The sequence below is a fragment of the Copadichromis virginalis genome, linkage group LG1 (genome assembly GCF_057382275.1).
Source record: "Copadichromis virginalis isolate Kocher_CV1m ecotype Utaka linkage group LG1, C_Virginalis_male_GT1.1, whole genome shotgun sequence".
Classification (NCBI taxonomy): Eukaryota; Metazoa; Chordata; class Actinopteri; order Cichliformes; family Cichlidae; genus Copadichromis; species Copadichromis virginalis.
In genome coordinates, this window is record NC_140618.1 from 12,822,518 (window position 1) to 12,840,987 (window position 18,470).

Consider the following 18,470-nt stretch of genomic DNA (forward strand, 5'->3'; position numbering starts at 1 on the left):
TGCACTCTGGAAATGGAATAAAGGTGAGTGTTATTAACCTTTTGGGGTCCACGGACACACAGCACCTCCAAATCACATAACTGATTTAAGATGACTTTAAGCTCCAATAAGCTGCAGCCACGCTGAGTCTCTATTTCAGCCTGTGTTGAAAGTTCAGACTTCAAAGTATACACCGGTTTTTAAATTTTAATGACAGACCACTAAATCCAGAGTTAAGATAAAAAAAAATATATAAGCATTTTTTTCTAAATACTATTGTCTCATTTTGTGTGTTTTTGTTTTTAAAGCATTTTCTAAGGACAGCACAAAAACACTAAAGAAAAAAAATAGCCACCTCTTTCCTACTGGTGGAAAAATGTAGCATGTCGACCAATTCTTTTTTAAAAAGTCAACGCGTGGGATTTGGTTGTTTAGGAATAGGGGAAGGTTTTAGGAGTGATGGCAGAGAGACAGAACGAGCAAGTGAAAGAGAGAGACAGAGAGATATCGATAGCGAGTTTTGAGATGTGAGAGATTTGTGAGGTTTAGTGTGGAGTGTGTAGTTAGTCTGTTATGTAGTCGTTGTTTTGTTTTGTGTGTCAGTGAGGGCACTAATGACTGTGACAAACCACTAACCTACTGATCGGAAGGTTAGTGGTTCGATCCCTGGCTCCTCCAGTCTGTATGTCAAGTATCCTTGGGCAAGATACTAACCCCAAGTTGCTCTCCGATGCAACATCGGAGTGTGAATGTGTATGAATGTAGTTAGGAAGCACGCAGAAGTCTAGAAGAAAGTGCATGTGTGACTGGGTGAATGTGGAATGTTTTACTTACTTTGAGTACTCCAGGAGAGTAGAAAAGCGCTATATAAGAATCAGTCCATTTACAAAGGCAGATTGCAATGCAAATGCTGTCTTCAGGTGGAAAAGAGGTGTGATACACCTCCTGTTGTTAGGCCTGCAGGTTTATTGCTGTGGTGTTCTCCTCTGTCTTGTGGCAGACAAACATTTTTTTTTTTTTTTACTGGCACAAATAATTTGTGGGGCATCTTATTAAGACACCTGATTGTTCTCTCATTTTCATTATAGTAATATTTTTAAATGGTTGTACAAAATAAAATAAAAAAAATAAATAAAAAAAACACCAGGTGTATTTGCTGCATTTGTTGATAAATAGTTGTATATGTTTACAAAATGTGTGTAAGTTTTCAAAATGTACAATTTATATTAGCATTTAAAGTTATAGAAATAATTTACTCAACACGTCTGTGGTTTTTACAGTTAAAAAAACAAAACAAAAAAACAAAACAAAAAAACACTACTAGGATTTTATGTTTGGTTTTTTTTATGTTTTATTCATGTCTCTAATCATCTGGCGTTTGCTAAAAATCTGACGTGGAAGAGCAATTTTACCTTTCAGAACAACAACCCAAGCACTGTGTGAAATGTACAGGTTATAGGTCATATTAAAGGTGGGAAAAACCTGTGAAATATATACTGGCTTATGTTTTTTCCCCCACAACAGCAACTTACATTTTAACAAGAATATGCTAAAATTCTTGTTAAAGAATTTAACACACACAAACGCACACACAGAACTGGGGTTGTTGTGCACTTCACCTATAGGAAGACTTTGTTCACTTAAAAGTCACAAATTAAAAATCAGAAAGCTACAGACAAGAACATGAAATACAATTCGTTTTTTTATTTAATATAAGGCAACGAAAGAAATCACATCTCACAAACAGGTTACACACAAACCCTAGTTATCAAAATAGCTACAAGTAATTTAAAGCCCAAACCCATTCCCAATGATGTAACAACTGCCAAGCTGAATATTATAAAGTGCGTTCTTATTCTCAATCATCACCAAGGCAAAGTTGTCATTATGTTTTTCTCAAAGTGAACCTGACAGAACTTTCAGGCGCTAAGCATGTGTTTTTAATCACTTTAATATCTCAGTTGCATCTACACAGCATTCATTTACCTTTCACATCAATCAAAATGTACTGCTTGAAGGATCATTTGATCAATAACATGTGTTCCCTTGCTTTGCAAATGTAAAATTAAATTGAGATTTTAAAAAAGACAAAGAAGAGAGTCCATATTCAACACTGTAAGTCAGCATCTTTCGCCGTCTACGGATCGGTCAGTTCTTTTCTCTAAAGAAAAGGAAAGACATGTTAATGTTTACTTTAATCTTTTAGTTTAGTAAGAAAGGCAGACTCATAGGCAGCATTTGAATTTATAATGCAAGCTGCATATATGATTTGTTCTACTAATAACAAACAACAGAGATAATGCATTCAAAAATTCATGCCACAGCTCTCCCACGTCAACTGCAAGCAGAATCATGCAAAGGGCAACATGAACACATTGGGAACTGCATGAAGGATGAGGCAGTTATTAAATCCTGTCCATTGAAAAAAAGCTGGAATGAGCAGAGAGTGGAAAAGGAAACAAAAAAGGACAAAAACAAACAAACAAAAAACTAAAAAAAAAAGGAAATAAGTTAATGTCATTCCAGGGCCACAGCTTTTAGACAAGTCCACTTTATCATATCACTGGGAGTCACTTTAGACACATCAAAGATTATTTTCAGTCAACTGGAGACACCTAATGGCTAAAATGGTGTATTATTTCACACTCAAACTTCTGTCCTAAAATGTATTTGAATTTTAAAAGAGTTAATATGTAGTTTGTCTTTAAATATCAAACTGACCCTGGAAATCAGGAGTTAAAATGTCAAAACAAAGGGTGATAAAGAAGCTGATAAGAGACAATAAGGCACTGCAGTAAGTGACATTAATGACAGGAGCGTTGCAGGGGAGAGGTCTGGGGTTTGGAGGGAAGCACACCTGGCAGCAAAGGTTCCCTGGATGAGTCCAAGACCTGGTGAAAATGAAGCCAGGTCAGAATTGTCTCTCTTTTACAGTTTGTGCGTGTCTCACTCTCATGGACATACGTACACACACACGCCCACACATTCACCCAGCCTTGCCAGAGTGTTACAAGTTTAATGTTTTGTGATGACTTTGAATGTCTGGATGGCAAATGTGAGAACCACAGATATTTTCATATTGGCTGCATGGATTTCCCTAAACCTTTCAAACATAATAAGCCTCTCTCGTGTGAGAAATAAATTTCAAGTTATAGTTTTGACTGATGGCTGTCTTTGTATCATAAAGGCAATCTCAGAACTAAAGGTATAGTTTAGATGCTTGGTTTTATTCTTTTGATTTAACAAGCTCAAACATTAAACAAACGATAAAACCATTTCCTAACATCCTTGAACCCTGCTGAGTTGCTTCTATATTTAGTGATTGCATGGTCCCGTCTATCACAAGCAACAATCATCTTATAAGCAACAATCAGCTTAGATAAGCTACAATCGGCTTATCTATCAGATTTGTTATCATTTTATGCGCCATGCCATATGCTTGGGTCAGTTGATCAACAGCTTTTAATAGTTCAAAGAAGGAGACTGGTTTTCACTGTAAAAACGATCCATTTAAGACCAAGGAGTCAACCTCATTAAGTACTCAAATCTCAACTAAAAACACACTTGGTTTCATTATCCTTTCCAGTTTAACTGGTGTATTTCTTCTGTTCCTTCAAAAGCAGGCTTAATTTATTCTTGCTCTCCAACATTTCATTAATTTTGATTCTACTGTCATTCTTTTTAATTCTCTGTTTATTATGTATTTCTCAGTATATTGTAAATACTTTTTGCTTGGTACACCATCTCCAGCTGTTACAGATTTTAGTCAGAATGAACCTTAAAGTTGGATCAGAACTGCTGGATATGTTTATCTAGTCTAATATCACTGAGATTAACAGGAGAGGTAGCTGAATAACACTGCTACAGTATTCCGCAAATTTCCACGTGTCATGTCTGGAAAACAGAATTTATAGACATCATGTCCATTTTCTAGTTGCTTTTCCAATTCAGGGTCACCAAATGGTTGGAGCCTGTTCATGGTGAGGGACGGGGAACAGCTTGGAGAGTTCTATCACAGGGCTAAAACATAAGGACAGACAAACATTTACACTCATATCTACAAATATGCCCAACTTAGATTTAACCTAATATGCATGTTTTTTGGATTGTATATTAGGTCAGAGTTTACAGAAATCCATGCAAAGATAATCATCATTGTTTTCACATTTACCATCATTTAAGCCAGCAGCCGTTCCAGTTAAAACCATTCTCAGTCACAACGGGGGTCACATATTTTTAAGGTCAGGAAACAGTTAGACAACAGGGAAAATAGCCTGGAATAAACAGCATTCTTTGAGGCCAGCATGCAATTCAATATAATATAAGCACTTTTTTTGAACAGCCTGCTGTGTCAGGTGAGACCAGTTTTTTTTCACAGCTGACTTGTATATGAACCGCTGACAGGCATATTAGAAATGATGCATGCTATGGAACTCCAGCTGACAGCAAACAAGATTTTTCTGTTTGTTTTAAAACAGCTACCAGTCAAGAAAAACTCGCTCTGCAAGAATCCAGCAAGCAAACAGTCAAGTTTTCTTCCAAGAACTCCAGCTAACACAGGAACACATAGGAAAACTAACAAGTGATCTTTCCCTTTTCCTCCTTTTTTAACGGATTGTCATTTCATTATGGTAAACAAAGACAGCCTACAACTAAAGCATGTCAGGATTTCCATATTAGTAAGGTAAATTATTAATAATCACGTAGTCTGTGACTACACTTCTTATTCCGTCCTCTGGATTTAAAAAGAGCAAACTGTTGACAGATTTTTTTCTTTAATGAACCGGTATTGACAGTCAAATATGACAGCTACAAGAGGAATGACGTTTTTTGGAATAATAGAAAAACACCAATACAATTCTCCCTCTCCTCCTCTCACCTGGTATGTGGTTCCAGCCCAGAACTGCTTCATCTCCCCCCTGCAGCCTGCCACCACAGCAGAAGTTATCACAGTGAAGGGCACTAAGTAAAGCAGAGCAGGCTGTCCCATTCCTGACAGCAACATCACGATGAATGTCAGTATCATTCCCAGGAAATAGGCTAAAAAGAAATATGAAGAAGGAAAGAGATATGGTAAACTTAAAGCTTACACCTGGCTTTATATGGCAGCCTTTCAGTTGACAAGTGTGAAAAGAGACTCAGTAAAAAGCTAATTCAGTGCACTTGTAAATAAAACTTTATTACTACATCAGCTAATAAACCTCAAAGACTAAAAAGTAAAACTGCAGCTAAATACAAGTGAACCCTTTGAAAGTACAGAGAATTGAACTTGCAGGTCATAAAAATGGTAACAAACAAAATGATGCATAAAAGCTATATTCATGTATTCAATAGTAAAACTAGGTAGTTATCAACAGTTCAAGCTGGAAAAAGTTGTGCTAACGACTTGTCTTTGACTCATGTGCTCCAATTAAGAAGATGACATTTGAAGTAAGGGTTGTAATTTTTTTTTTTTTTTTAAATAAAGTTATCCTCGAGAGATTACTCGGTTTGAATTATACTTCAATGTCAACAATGTTCAAAAGATAAATTACAGAGATGTAATGAGCTGGAAAAGCCTGTAAAGTATTTCTAAAGGCCTTCTATTCCACTTATCCAGTTCAGGGGCTGGAGGGCTGGAGACCCGACAGATAGTCAGTTTGCTGTGGGGCTCATGCTCAAATTCACACCACGACCAATTTAGGATCATCATTCGCCTAAAATCATATCTTCAGACTGTGGGATGAAGATTGCAAAAGTCCACTTTTAGACAATGCTCTGTGGCCAACTATTGAACCATTTTAAGCTAAAAAAAAATAAATAAATCTTGTTTGGAGGTATAAGGCATTGCACACCAACACGTAAATGTCATCCAAGCTGCAGAACACGGTGAAAGGAACATCACGGTCTGTTTGCACGTGTTCTTATAAAATACTTCGTCAGTGCAGCGACACAATAAATTATGTTTGGTATGCCAATTTTAAAGAGGAAGTAGAGAGAAGAACATGATGAGTATACCAACAGGACTTTGGATTTGAGCAAGGTTGTCACTGACTCTGTTGAGAACAAGGTCAGTAAGATGCAGTGGTATTGGGTGAGTCTGGGCTTTTTGTAAACATTATTGAAAAAACATTACCACTTAAATGTTGGAAATATGCATTCACACAGTCCCATTATCATGCTATTAAATATTATAGATTACTGCTATGCAATATTATTTTTTGCTTTGTGCACTTATATGTATGTATAACAAAGAGATAACAGAGACCAAGTAAATGAGGGAGTGTGTTTGCATTGGTACAACACAGCATTAAAAATCCAGGAAAAAAAAAACATTTTGCAATTCTGAGAATTTCTAATGGAGACCGTTGTGACTGAAAGAGGTTCTACAAGTCACGTAAGTCAAGAGTTCACTTGCCTTTTCCAGCCTGCACTGTGAATGATTTCTCAGTTTGTGTAATAAAGACATGAAATGTACAAATGTTCTCGTGTTATCAGTTAAGTCATGTTGACACAGATGAAGATCAGACCACATTTTATGAGTAATAAAACTAAAAAGAGCTCATAAGCGTTTGCGTGACATTGCATGAAGTTCAATATGAAGAACGTGAGTTCAGTCCTGGCAGTCAATACAAATGACTGATCACATGCAATATGATAAGAAAAGAAAAGAAATAGTGTACGTTTAAACCAGCAATTCACTCAAACAGATCGGGGTTTGGCAAAAATCAAACCCCGATCTGAATATTTTCCCCCTTTTCACAAAATTCAATGACTTTACACAAGACATTGTGTGTGTGTGTGTGTGTGTGTGTTTTTTTAAATCCATGAAAATTAATGACAGACCCAACAAAATGATAACAGATGTGTGATACCTATGCAGCAACTGACGAAGTAGACTTTCCTCTTGCTCTTGATCCAAACATCAAACCTGCTGCAGTAGGCAACCAAAAGACCTGTGGGTCCAACAACAATGCAGGGTGAGAGCCACTCATCATTACACATACATCATCCAGTATGAAATCCTGTATGTATGGGTTAGTGACTCATTCATTTCCCCCCCTATTTACAGTTAATGATGTAAAGAGACTAACCGAAGACATATGAAATCTATAGAAGAGTCTAGCTAAACTCAAACCACGGACTCTGCATTTATTGAGTAAGCACCCTAACATTTTGCTATCAAGTTGCAATTTTAAATTAGTTTTCCTATTTTGTTCTTTGTGTTTTTGAATCAAAGAAACAGACTAGATATTTTTAAAAACAAAAACAAAAAAACAACAACCTTTATTTGTATTAAAAACAAAATCTAACACATTGTTAAGAATTGCTTCATATGTCTAACTAATGTTTGTACACAGAAATGCTCACACATATAAGCAGTGGTGTAAAGGTGAACCGCGAGAGCGTCTATATCCTTACCTGGGACAATGATGTCGCCGTAACCCAGGATGGAGAACTGCATCATACACAGGTTCTGAGCCCAAGCTAAGAGACGCGGGACACGCATCACCACAGGAAGCTGAGAAAATGAAGCATTACAGATGCTAAAAATGACAAAAAGGCCAACAGCAGAAATCTTGTTCAGTGTCTTTGTGTTCCACCTAATCTGACGGCCGTCCCTTAGCTTTACTTGAATCCAACCTATAGCAGGTACACTTTTCTACACTGCTGTAGATTACTTTGCATATTTTCTGATACACAGACATTTCCAGCTAAATCTTTCATTTCCATATTTCAGAATCCATCCGGTCTGCGTAGACATAAAGAACGAAGCTCTAAACAAAAGGACTGCTATCATTTATTGTTGTCTGTATTGTGTTTTTGTAATACCTGAACTGAACTTCTTAAATCTTACCTCCCACTTTTATTTTTTCCACAATAAGATCGAGAACAAGCAAACCCACTCAGGAATTTAGTAAAATAAAAAATGAAAACCAAAGAAAAAAAAAAGCTAGTCACCATGTGTGTAGGCAATTTTTACACAAATCAATAAGAATACAAAACAATTTGTCTCAAGGAGTATGAAAATAATGCATTCCTGATTAATTAATGAGCTGTAAAACTGCTGCTCTAATCTTTCTTAAGCAATATTACTGGAAAATGTGGTAACTTATAAGCACCCATCACCGTGCACCTTTTTTATTAATATCCTGTAACAAAAACATGCGTGTGCACATAACTAGCTCACAACATTACTTGCTGCAAACAAACAAAAAAAACCCACATCTTTCTCGTGCCAAAAAGATATTTTTAATCATATTAGTTTCTTCTTAACCACCTTCTGGACATGCATGACAGACATGCATATTGATACACGTATATAAACCTTTTATCATTTTAACATATGTATATATGTACACATTTTAACATATGTACACATTTACCCAATCAAAACGTAAAATTAGTTCTTTCACAGACTAAAACATCAACCGCCACCGTACCTCCCTACCCACCTCAGCTATCATTACAACAAAAACAAAAACAAACAAAAAAGGAAAAAGTAGTGGATGGGTAACAAGTCAAGCCTTACTTTCTCAGAGGGAGGCTGGGGTTCAGCGGGGATCTCCACACCTTGTGTCTAAGACAGAACCCGCCCAACCCCAGTGCACAGTTAGTCTATTGTTCCCCTCAGGGCATCTACAACAAGCAGTCCATGTCAGCTGGGTTGTTAATGAAGCCATAACAAACGTGTAAGGGAGTTCCACCAAGCCCATCTTATAGTGCTCCGTTTGTGACTCTGGTAAAGAGTGATTTTTTTTTTTTAACCCACTTCCTGAACCCAAATTTATACAAGTGAATCTGAGTATTAAAAGAAGAGTTACAATGCAGATTAGTTTGTCCATTAGACATAAAATGTTGCCTTAATTAGGCTGTGAATTTTTATGTATACAATAGTGTGAAAAGTCTTGAGTTAGCCCTCATGTTTTTATATTTTGCTAGGAAAATGAAAAAATATGGTTGAAGTGATTCCATGATGGTTGAACCAGGACTCTTAGGCTTCTTGAACAAGACAAAAAGCTTTTCTTTGGGTATTGGCTGCCTTTTCTTTTGTTCTCTGTTAAGATGATCCCACATTCCCTCAATAATTTTGAGGTCTGGGCTCTGGGGACACCAATCGATGACTAATAGTGTTCCACTGTGTGTTTTTTCTATCCAGGTGTGCTTTTACTGTGTTGGAAGTGTGTTTGCTGGGATCATTCTCGTGCTGAAATATGAAGCTGCTCCAGCCCCAAACTCTGACAGAAACTCTGCTGCCTTTTACAGATGGCTGCAGACATTCACTATTGTCCCTCCCTCCTGACCTCCTTTGTACATTTTGATCATTTGGATTTAACACCCAATGGGACCTGTTGCCACTGATTTTCAGTCCAGCACTTGTGAATTTGGTATACCTCAGCTTCGTCTCATTTTCTCCTGTTTCTTAAGAATTGCTTCTAGACAGTTACTGTATCTGATGAGGGTAGATATTTTTAGTCTGTTACTTCTTCTTTTCTTCTCTACTTGTTCAGCTTCCTTAATTTTTTTAAGGACGCTCTGCACACCATGCTAAGATATGGTTTTTAGCTAATAACTTTATTTCCAACAGCCTTTTTTCTAAGCTGTCTGTTAAGCGTAGACACAGAGGTTCATCTTTTTTTAGCTTTGAATTATTCATCGGTCAGTGTTAAGTAACCTAATAAACATTCCCCTGAAAACGAGTGAAAAATCAGCCAATGGCCAAAGAAAAACTTTGGCAGACCTTTAGAAACCCTGGAGAATTTTTGCTCAAGACCAGTTTAAAAGACAAGTCTGGCTCCATGGATGGGAAATATAAAAAAAAATAAAATTCTAAGTGACCTTCTAGTCTTTATGGCGCACGTTTGAAGAAATTCTCTCATAATGTGAAAGAGATTTTGCATTCACATCAGTACAGTCAGACTTGGATATGGATAAAGCCAGCTGTGAAGAAAAAAATTGGGGTTTTTTTCCAAATTAACAATAGCCCTAAAAACAGTTTGGTGGAGTTCCCCTTCAAGATGGGAAACAATGCAGGAAGCTTACCTTCTCTCCAGATGCATCTGGGCCCAGGGCAACCTGCACCATGATGCTTACTCCATTCTGTGGCAAAGGGGGAGATGCCAAGCATTCATATCAAATTACTTAATGAAAATGAAATAACATCATACTAAAACACCAGAGCAAAATATCCTCAGAAAGGCCCTCAGAGAGTGCAAAAGCTAATGCCTCATCTCATGTTGTCTAAGCGATCTTAGATTAGATTAGATTAGATAGAACTTTATTAATCCCTCGGGTGGGTTCCTCTGGGAAATTCGATTTCCAAAAAGCACAGCACCGACAGAAGTTTCAGAGTTAAGATCTAGATCTAAACCAAAATTTAGACAGAGTGTACTCACACTAGACATAGTTGCCTCGCCTGAGCACGACTGTTATACATCCCCACTCCCCTTATGGCTTGTGCTCATATAAACCGGAGTAAACTTCAGTTTGTTTCGCTCACCCTCTTTCGTAGACTGTTGCTGTTGAAAAGCACTCCTGCAGAGCATCAGTTTGTCATTGACGAAAAAGTGAAAATCTATGCTCAGGCCTGTGGACCACTCACACTACTGTGCTCAAGCATTCCTGAACCGTAAAGATTCACTTATCTATATCCAGGCATGGCATCCAGTGATCTAACTAGTACAACTAGACTTTGCCTCAATTCAGTACAGCTGAAATTCCTTCTGCCTCAGATCAGATCCACAACAGAATTTCACAGAGGTAGTCAAACTAAATAAATTCAAGTCATTTTTAATTGTTCTTATGGCTGCCAATGTTATATATAAACCTTATGGCTACTTCTTTGCCTGAGACGACTCTATTCTGAAGTTTTAAATGTTTTAGCTCTGACGTTTTTAGATGTTTCTGCATCTGACTTTTTTTATATGTATAAACTTATTTTGTGGAATTTCTTGTTTGTTTTATTAGTAAACTTACTTTTGGCTTTCTCAGCTTATACGCTCCTGGTTAAATAAAGGTTCAACTATAAGAAAGTATTATTCCCTTTTCCATGCCACACATCTACATTAATTTTTATTAAATTAGGGTGATATTTTTGTAGTTTGTGCACAAACTTGCTAATAGACAAAAACATCCAAGGTGTACATATCAATTTGTGTGCAGGGTTCACTTCATATTAAAAAATAATAACTAATTCAGTGTATAACTAATATTTGATGAGTGGATTCTCAAATGTGTCAGACCTTGAGGCAATAAGAGCAGCAAATGCAGAGAAATAGCAAAAACTTCATTTTTTAAAAAAATCAATAACAACATTACTGCTTTAGCAACAAGATACAGATAAAACATACCTTAGTGAAGAAAGGAGTGATGAAAACAAAGAAGACATCATATACAAGCAGGAGGCTCAGAAGAATCACACAGATCTTCGAGAAATTGGAAAGAAAAAATTATCACCAACTACATGGCTCAAAACTCCATGTGAGGAAATCTGCTAGAAGCTTTGTGAGTGTGATAACATTTTTAATCAAATATCAAAGACGGGAAAAAAACAAAAATTCTTAGGAATGGAGCACTGCCTGACATTCTTACAGGAAGTGTTGATAAATATGAACAAATATATATTTGTATAAATAGAACAACTACAGTGCAAGTATTCATTGTACAAGAAAAAATACCTTGAAATTGGACAGTGAAATTGTCTTCATGAAGTTGAGGCAGAAAGCAATGCCAAGGAGGTCCTGCAGAATCCAGATCCATCTGCAAGACATAAAGACCTCTTTGACTTTAGGGTTTTCATTACTTTAAATGTAGCTATTTCAGGATAAACTGTCTCATAAACATTGTTACAATTTTCTGGGTAATTTTAACCTACAGTGTTGTAGAAATTCACCACCACAGTGGTGTAACCATGTCTGAAAACTGACAGGACTGTGAATGTGTACCTGTCTTCATTTCTGTACACTCCCCAGACCACAGAAATGCTAATGCACACAGCAGCCAACAAGAGAGACCTCACTGAAAAGTTCCAATTCCGGACAGAGAACCTGGAAAAAGACACAGAGCCACATTTAGGTAGAAACAAAGAAAAAAAAACAAAACAAGTAAAATTCTTGCACACATTCACCGAGACGCTGATGTTTGTTTGAAGCTTTTCAAGCTTTAAACCACTGGTCTTTTTAATATAAAAACAGAAAAAAAAAAGTTTTTTAAATGTTAGTAACACATCAAAAATCAGACCTTTACTATCCATGAATCACTTGGATCTTGCAGTACTTAATTTCCCCCTTCTGCCTAGATAATTTTACCTCACCATTTGTGTGAACCACTCACTCAACGACAGCATCCCCCTTCTGTGACTTCTGGAGAAATTCACAATTCATTTTTAACTTTTACATGGCTAAGCTCCTCATTTTACTGACCTACCGTACATTCAACCAATTTGCTATACGTTAATTTTTATCTTTTCGTCACTTTAACGCAGTAATTTCCCCAGGTTTTTCAATACAAACAAAATAATATCTCACTCAAAATTAGTCGCCAGGAACTAGTCAATAGTAAAAACTCTCTCTAAAGGTCTGATATCTATTTAATGTTTTAACTACAATGATGTGGTGTATATTTAATGTGGTTCCAAAGTCTGAGGCTCATACCTTAAAGTGCCGCAACCGATTTTGTCCATCACTGCATCAAAACAGCTATAGAGCGCAGAGGCAGATGCCAGGCAGAAGATAACAATAATGACGTAAACTGGAGAAAAATAAATAAATAGATCATATCACCAAAACTCGAGGTAAAATTACTCTGTTAAACAACCAGGAACTGATAAAAAAAACAAAAAACAAAAAAAAACAACAACAACAAAACCCTAACCGAGAACTTTGTAGAAGAAGTACATGAGGACGAGCATCCCGCACATCAAGGCAACAAAGATAACCACTTTGAGAGGAGAGTACAGTGAAAGCTCTCCACTGTCTGCTTTGCTTTCTCCTCCTCCTCCTCCTCCTCCAGACGCACCGCTATTCAACCGTTCCCTGAAACACACAAACAAAAAACCCCTCTTTGAACTGTGTTTGAATTAGAAGAAACAAAACAACATCAGGCAGAATGAAATGTGAAGCAATGCAATACATATGATCTCAGCAAGAGTACATTTAAATGTCACTTGCTCACATCATTATCACCAATTGACATTACACAGTTAATGATATTTTGACTGCATATGAAAAAAATATATAAATCAATGTGTTTTCTGCTATGTTTGGTTTATTTTTAATGAGACATCATTACAGACACGAGTTTTCAGCTCACAGCTGTATAATACTGAAAAATCTCACCTCTCACACGCCCCGCTCCAGTAGCCGCCCAAAACAACTGTGCCAATGGAAATCAGCAGGATGACTGCAATGCTTGGATCGATCTTTGTGGAAGGTGGAGCATACAGCTTCACCTGCATCTCATTCCCGAAGACCTGAGGACGCATGCAAAGAGTTAAAAATGGTCATCAGATTCAAACAAGACATATTAAAGGATTTATTAAAAAGAAAAAGTTCTCTGACCTGCCAAGCTTCCAGGAAATCCTTGTACCTCATGAGAGCGAGAGAAATATTGACCTTCGCGTACTCCGACTCGTTGGCTGATGGGATTGTCTGAAGACATTTTTATAAATATTATCAGTGATTTGGGAATGTTTCAAGTATAATAGAGCAACAATAAAACAAACAAAAAACACTTCGAGATGAGACTTTTTTTAATAAATTGACTCTAGATCAATTAAACTGCATAGAATTTAATTTTTTGTGAGGTGGTAGAAGTATCAGTTTTACCGCTTGCTTTTGTTGTGAAAGTGTTCGTGCAGGGACAGAAGTACAGGGCAGATGTGTATTAGTGGTCTTGAGACTCAATGCACTCTTTATGATTTGGTGGATTGGTGATCACCGATCACAGGATGCAACACTGGCGTATATTTTTCAATAAAGCAACACTGGGTAAGCTTACAGTTTACTTCTTCTGTTACTAGTCACCTTGGACATTTGCAGGAAGATCTAAACATAAATATACTGTTGCCGCACAGCAAGAAGGTCCTGAGTTCAATTCCATCATCAGGCCAGGGTCTTTCTGTGTGGAGTTTGCATGTTCTCCCCGTGTTTGCATGGGTTCTCTCCGGCTACTCCGGCTTCCTCCCACAGTTCAAAGACATGCAGCTTGTGGGGATAGGTTAACTGTTTAATCCAAATTGCCCATAGGTGGGAATATGCGAGTGAATGTGAGTGCGAATGGTTGTCTGTCCCTGTGTGTTGGCCCTACGACAGACTGGCGACCTGTCCAGGGTATACCCCGCCTCTCGCCCTATGACAGCTGGGATAGGCTCCAGTGCCCCTCGCGACCCTGAAAAGGATAAGCGGAAGCGAATGGATGGATGGATCTATTGTTAAATATGAAAGCATTATAAGGTATTTAGTAAAGGAGACAGGGCTTTTCTTCTTGTTTTTACACTGCATTTTTTACATATTTTAAATTTGTATGGGTGCAAACTTGGGCAGGTCCTGCGTGTGAAAGGGATTAGATCTCACTGGGAGCTCCTGATTAAATGAATGTTATTAAAATTTGACTTCAGTTAAATTTAAGTGAACAACACATGTATGCTCTTGGGTGTCGGCCTTGTAACAGCAACTCTAATATGAGGTATCTGTTTGTGAAGACATAAAGCAGATTCATGTCATAATTTAAAATTAATCAATAAAATTTCAAATTGTCTAGTTAACAGATGAATGAATTACAATGACACCAAACTATTTCACAAGGCAATAAAGCATTTTTAGATGGAAATCCCCACAGAAACACCACATCTGTATCATTTCCTGAATCACGCCTTTGTCTAGCGCACTTCTCTGATCACCCAAAAGCAGCAAAGAGGAAATAATAACTAACCATAAAAAAAAAATTAAAGGAAGATCTCAAATCAGCTTAATCAAGCTAACATCTTACCAGCGTTTTATTGCTGGCAATGAGCAAAGCCATCGCTCCAAGTCCCTGAGCGATAAGGGCCTTCTGGCTGAAATCACAGTTGCCCCTCATCACCACCAGAGCCTTGCCCATTACTGAAGATGCATTGATCCCTGAGCTGTCACACAGCAGAGAGGAAGTCATATTCACCAACTGGTACTCCATCTGAAAAAGTCCATTAACACTTACAGTAAGACAGTGTTTGGAAAGGTGTCAAAACCAAAAGAGCTGTAAAATAGAAAAACTTACTGCAGAATTCAGTGACTGTGCCAGTGGGGTCCAAGAGTGATTGTGAACAATGCAGAACTCCCTCTCTGTATCTCCATTTGAAATATGCGAGATCGCTTCCTGGCCATTTATCTATTGAGAAAGAAATAGTACCCCTTTGATACACTACATATGGAAAATATCTGAACCCAGCCCTGCTTTGACAGTAAAATGTTATCCATGTTCAACACACTTAAGGCTCATTGAGTACCTTGTCATAAATCATTCACACTGAGCCAAGGGACAAATACAAATAAATACAAAATATGGTATAAAATGGTATCAAAATCACATTATGCTCTGAACTATTCATAAGTGCAATAATCTATTTTTTATGAAGAGTACTTCAAGCATTTGCCCACACAGATGCATTTGGAGAGTTAAGAACAACAATTTTTTTCCCCCAGCTAATGGATCTTGTTCATCACTTTTCCATTTCCGAACAAACAAAAACAAAACCCATCAATGCTTACATCATCTGTGTTGAGATCTACAACCTACTAGATGATACTATAAATCTGCTAATGCTTATTGGGTTAGTTTATGCTACAGCATCCTATTAATGAAATAGGATAATTAATTAAAAGTAACTAGGTTAATTTAAATACATTCCAACACTATCACCATCAAATCTCAACAACAACAGCCCAACAGCCCATGTATGTTAGGATATACAAATATTTTAATATTATATAGGACACATGAATGAAGGAAAAGTTGCCAGCTTTTCTTGTAAATCTGCCACTTTTTCCCATAAATTTGACATTTATCAGAAAGTTTTTTTCCTCATATATTTTACATTATTTTCTCATAAATTTAGCTCATACATTGGGGTATAGATCTCATGATTTTTTTTCCTTTAAAAGTTTTATACATTTTTTTTTAAAGAGGGGGGACTTGGATTTTAGCCCAGCCACTTATTAATCACTTTATTTTATTATCGCTGTCACAGTAATCCGTAAACTTTATTTTGTACTCTCAAAGTTAGATATCTCAAAGTTTCATGCCACTTGTCAGCTTTAGTATAGAGTCCCACATGAACACCCGCGCTGTGATCTGCTCACCCAAACGTAAACACTTCCTTGTTGGTGACGTCGCGGAAATCACCGTCTTCAAGTTCCATGGTTTCGGTAAAATTAGATTAAAACGGCCAGCACAGTTATATCTATCTTCACTTCAGCTTTCTTTAAAACAACCTTACCCTAACAGCAGAGCAGTAAAACAGTTTTCCGTGTCGTAGCGCACTGAGGCTAACTGAAATGAACACGAGAGCTAACAATTAACCGCAGTTTGAACGGTTGTATTACAAGAAAACACAATCCCTGAGATAGAGACTAACACGGTCTGCCGACTACATGCTCAACATTTATTCAAAACGTTAACAGTCACAGCTGACCGTTTTTTTCGTCGGTAAGTTTGGCTATCAGGCCCGTCAACAGCTAGTTATCAACATTCACCAACTTACCTCCGACGCTAAACAAAGGAGCGACAAAAATACGACTGCGACAGTTCCTTCCATCTTGTTACCACTCGTTTTTACCTATCCAGACAACATGAAATCACTTCTTTACGGCACGACGACACTTTCTACCCCATAAGCTGTTCCATCATGGCTGTGGTTTAGCTGGCTAGTAGTTGCCGGGGGACTTCCTGTATCGGCTTGTGACATAAACCTGCTGAGCCGCGAGTTTCTGTTTCACCCCAAAGCGTCAGAACAACAACACATATGGCACACGCACACACACTCCTCGTACTAACCACGATTTTAGCACCGTGTAACTTTGGAGACGTTTAAGTTAAGTTTCTTTCACTTAAATAATAAGTGGCAGATAAATTATAATGGCCAGTGTTTAAAACAGAGCTCTAATTCTTTCAAAGTTAAGAAAAGACAACTTTCTTCTTCTATTTTTACCAGATATTTTCTCATAAATGTGACATAGTTTCTCATCAATTTGCTTTTGTTTTCTTATTAATATGCAATTACCCTTTCCTTGTACCCAGCTTTTTTTTTTACTTATAATTTTTTTTAATGAATTTGTCCTGTTTCTTCTCATAAATTGGCATTTTTTTCTTGTAATCTTGCATTCTTCTACATAAATTAGCATATTTTTTTTCCAGATTTGTCTGGCAAATTGGCTTTTTTCATTTTTCATATTTTAAAATTTGCTCACAATAATGTTTTTTTTTGGTTGTAAATTTGACAATTGTTTTCTTGTAAAATTGCCTCTTTGTTTTTACTGTAACCAAAGGCAAAGAAAAACTGCAGTCAATTTATGTCCAAAGCACCTGTTTCCTGGGTTTTATTAGATATCAACAGAACCAGGGTTCAGTGCTAGGACCACTTCTGTTTACATTATTCCCCTAGGCAGCATCATTAGAAGACATAGCATACATTTTCACTGCTATGCAGATGGCACGCAGCTCTATCCACGAAGCCAGGTAACACACACCAATTAGTTAAACTGCAGGAATGTCTTAAAGACATAAAGACCTGGATGGCCGCTAACTTTCTGCTTCTTAATTCAGATAAAACTGAGGTTATTGTACTCGGCCCTGAAAATCTTAGAAATATGGTATCTAACCAGATTCTTACTCTGGATGGCATTACCTTGGCCTCCAGTAATGCTGTGAGGAACCTTGGAGTCATTTTTGACCAGGACATGTCCTTCAATGCACATATTAAACAAATATGTAAGACTGCTTTCTTCCATTTGCGCAACATCTCTAAAGTTAGAGATATCCTGTCTCAGAGTGACGCTGATAAACTAGTTCATGCATTTATTACTTCCAGGCTGGACTACTGTAATTCATTATTATCCGGATGTCCTAAAAACTCGCTGAAAAGCCTTCAGCTAATCCAAAATGCTGCAGCAAGAGTCCTGACAGGGACTAGAAAGAGAGAGCATATTTCTCCTGTTTTGGCTTCCCTTCATTGGCTTCCTGTTAAATCCAGAATTTAATTCAAAATCCTGCTCCTCACATACAAGGTCTTGAATAATCAGGCCCCATCTTATCTTAATGACCTTGTAGTACCATATCACCCTATTAGAGCACTTCGCTCTCACACTGCAGGCCTACTTGTTGTTCCTAGAGTATTTAAAAGTAGAATGGGAGGGAGAGCCTTCAGTTTTCAGGCCCCTCTTCTGTGGAACTAGCTTCCAGTTTGGATTCGGGAGACAGACACTATCTCTACTTTCAAGATTAGGCTTAAAACGTTCCTTTTTGCTGAAGAATATAGT

The 18,470-nt window shown here is 37.3% G+C and overlaps 1 protein-coding gene across 4 annotated transcripts; it reads right to left on the reverse strand.

Moving 5' to 3' along the window:
- Positions 1-1,663: 1,663 nt before the first annotated feature.
- sppl2a (signal peptide peptidase like 2A) lies at positions 1,664-16,958 on the reverse strand. Of its 4 annotated transcripts, none has more exons than XM_085451232.1 (17): positions 16,697-16,958; positions 15,214-15,324; positions 14,947-15,129; positions 13,518-13,607; positions 13,296-13,429; positions 12,832-12,992; positions 12,612-12,708; positions 11,904-12,005; positions 11,637-11,718; positions 11,310-11,384; positions 10,003-10,059; positions 8,492-8,539; positions 7,381-7,480; positions 6,834-6,914; positions 4,859-5,019; positions 2,837-2,870; positions 1,664-2,140 (listed from the first exon to the last, which is right to left on the reverse strand). In XM_085451232.1, the coding sequence occupies exons 1-17, from the start codon at positions 16,748-16,750 to the stop codon at positions 2,100-2,102; spliced, it is 1,611 nt and encodes a 536-aa protein (XP_085307358.1). In that variant the 5' UTR covers positions 16,751-16,958; the 3' UTR covers positions 1,664-2,099. The 4 variants fall into 4 exon arrangements, with proteins under 4 accessions (XP_085307358.1, XP_085307381.1, XP_085307366.1 ...); XM_085451255.1 differs by lacking the exon at positions 16,697-16,958 and adding an exon at positions 16,296-16,426; XM_085451240.1 differs by lacking the exon at positions 8,492-8,539.
- Positions 16,959-18,470: the final 1,512 nt, after the last annotated feature.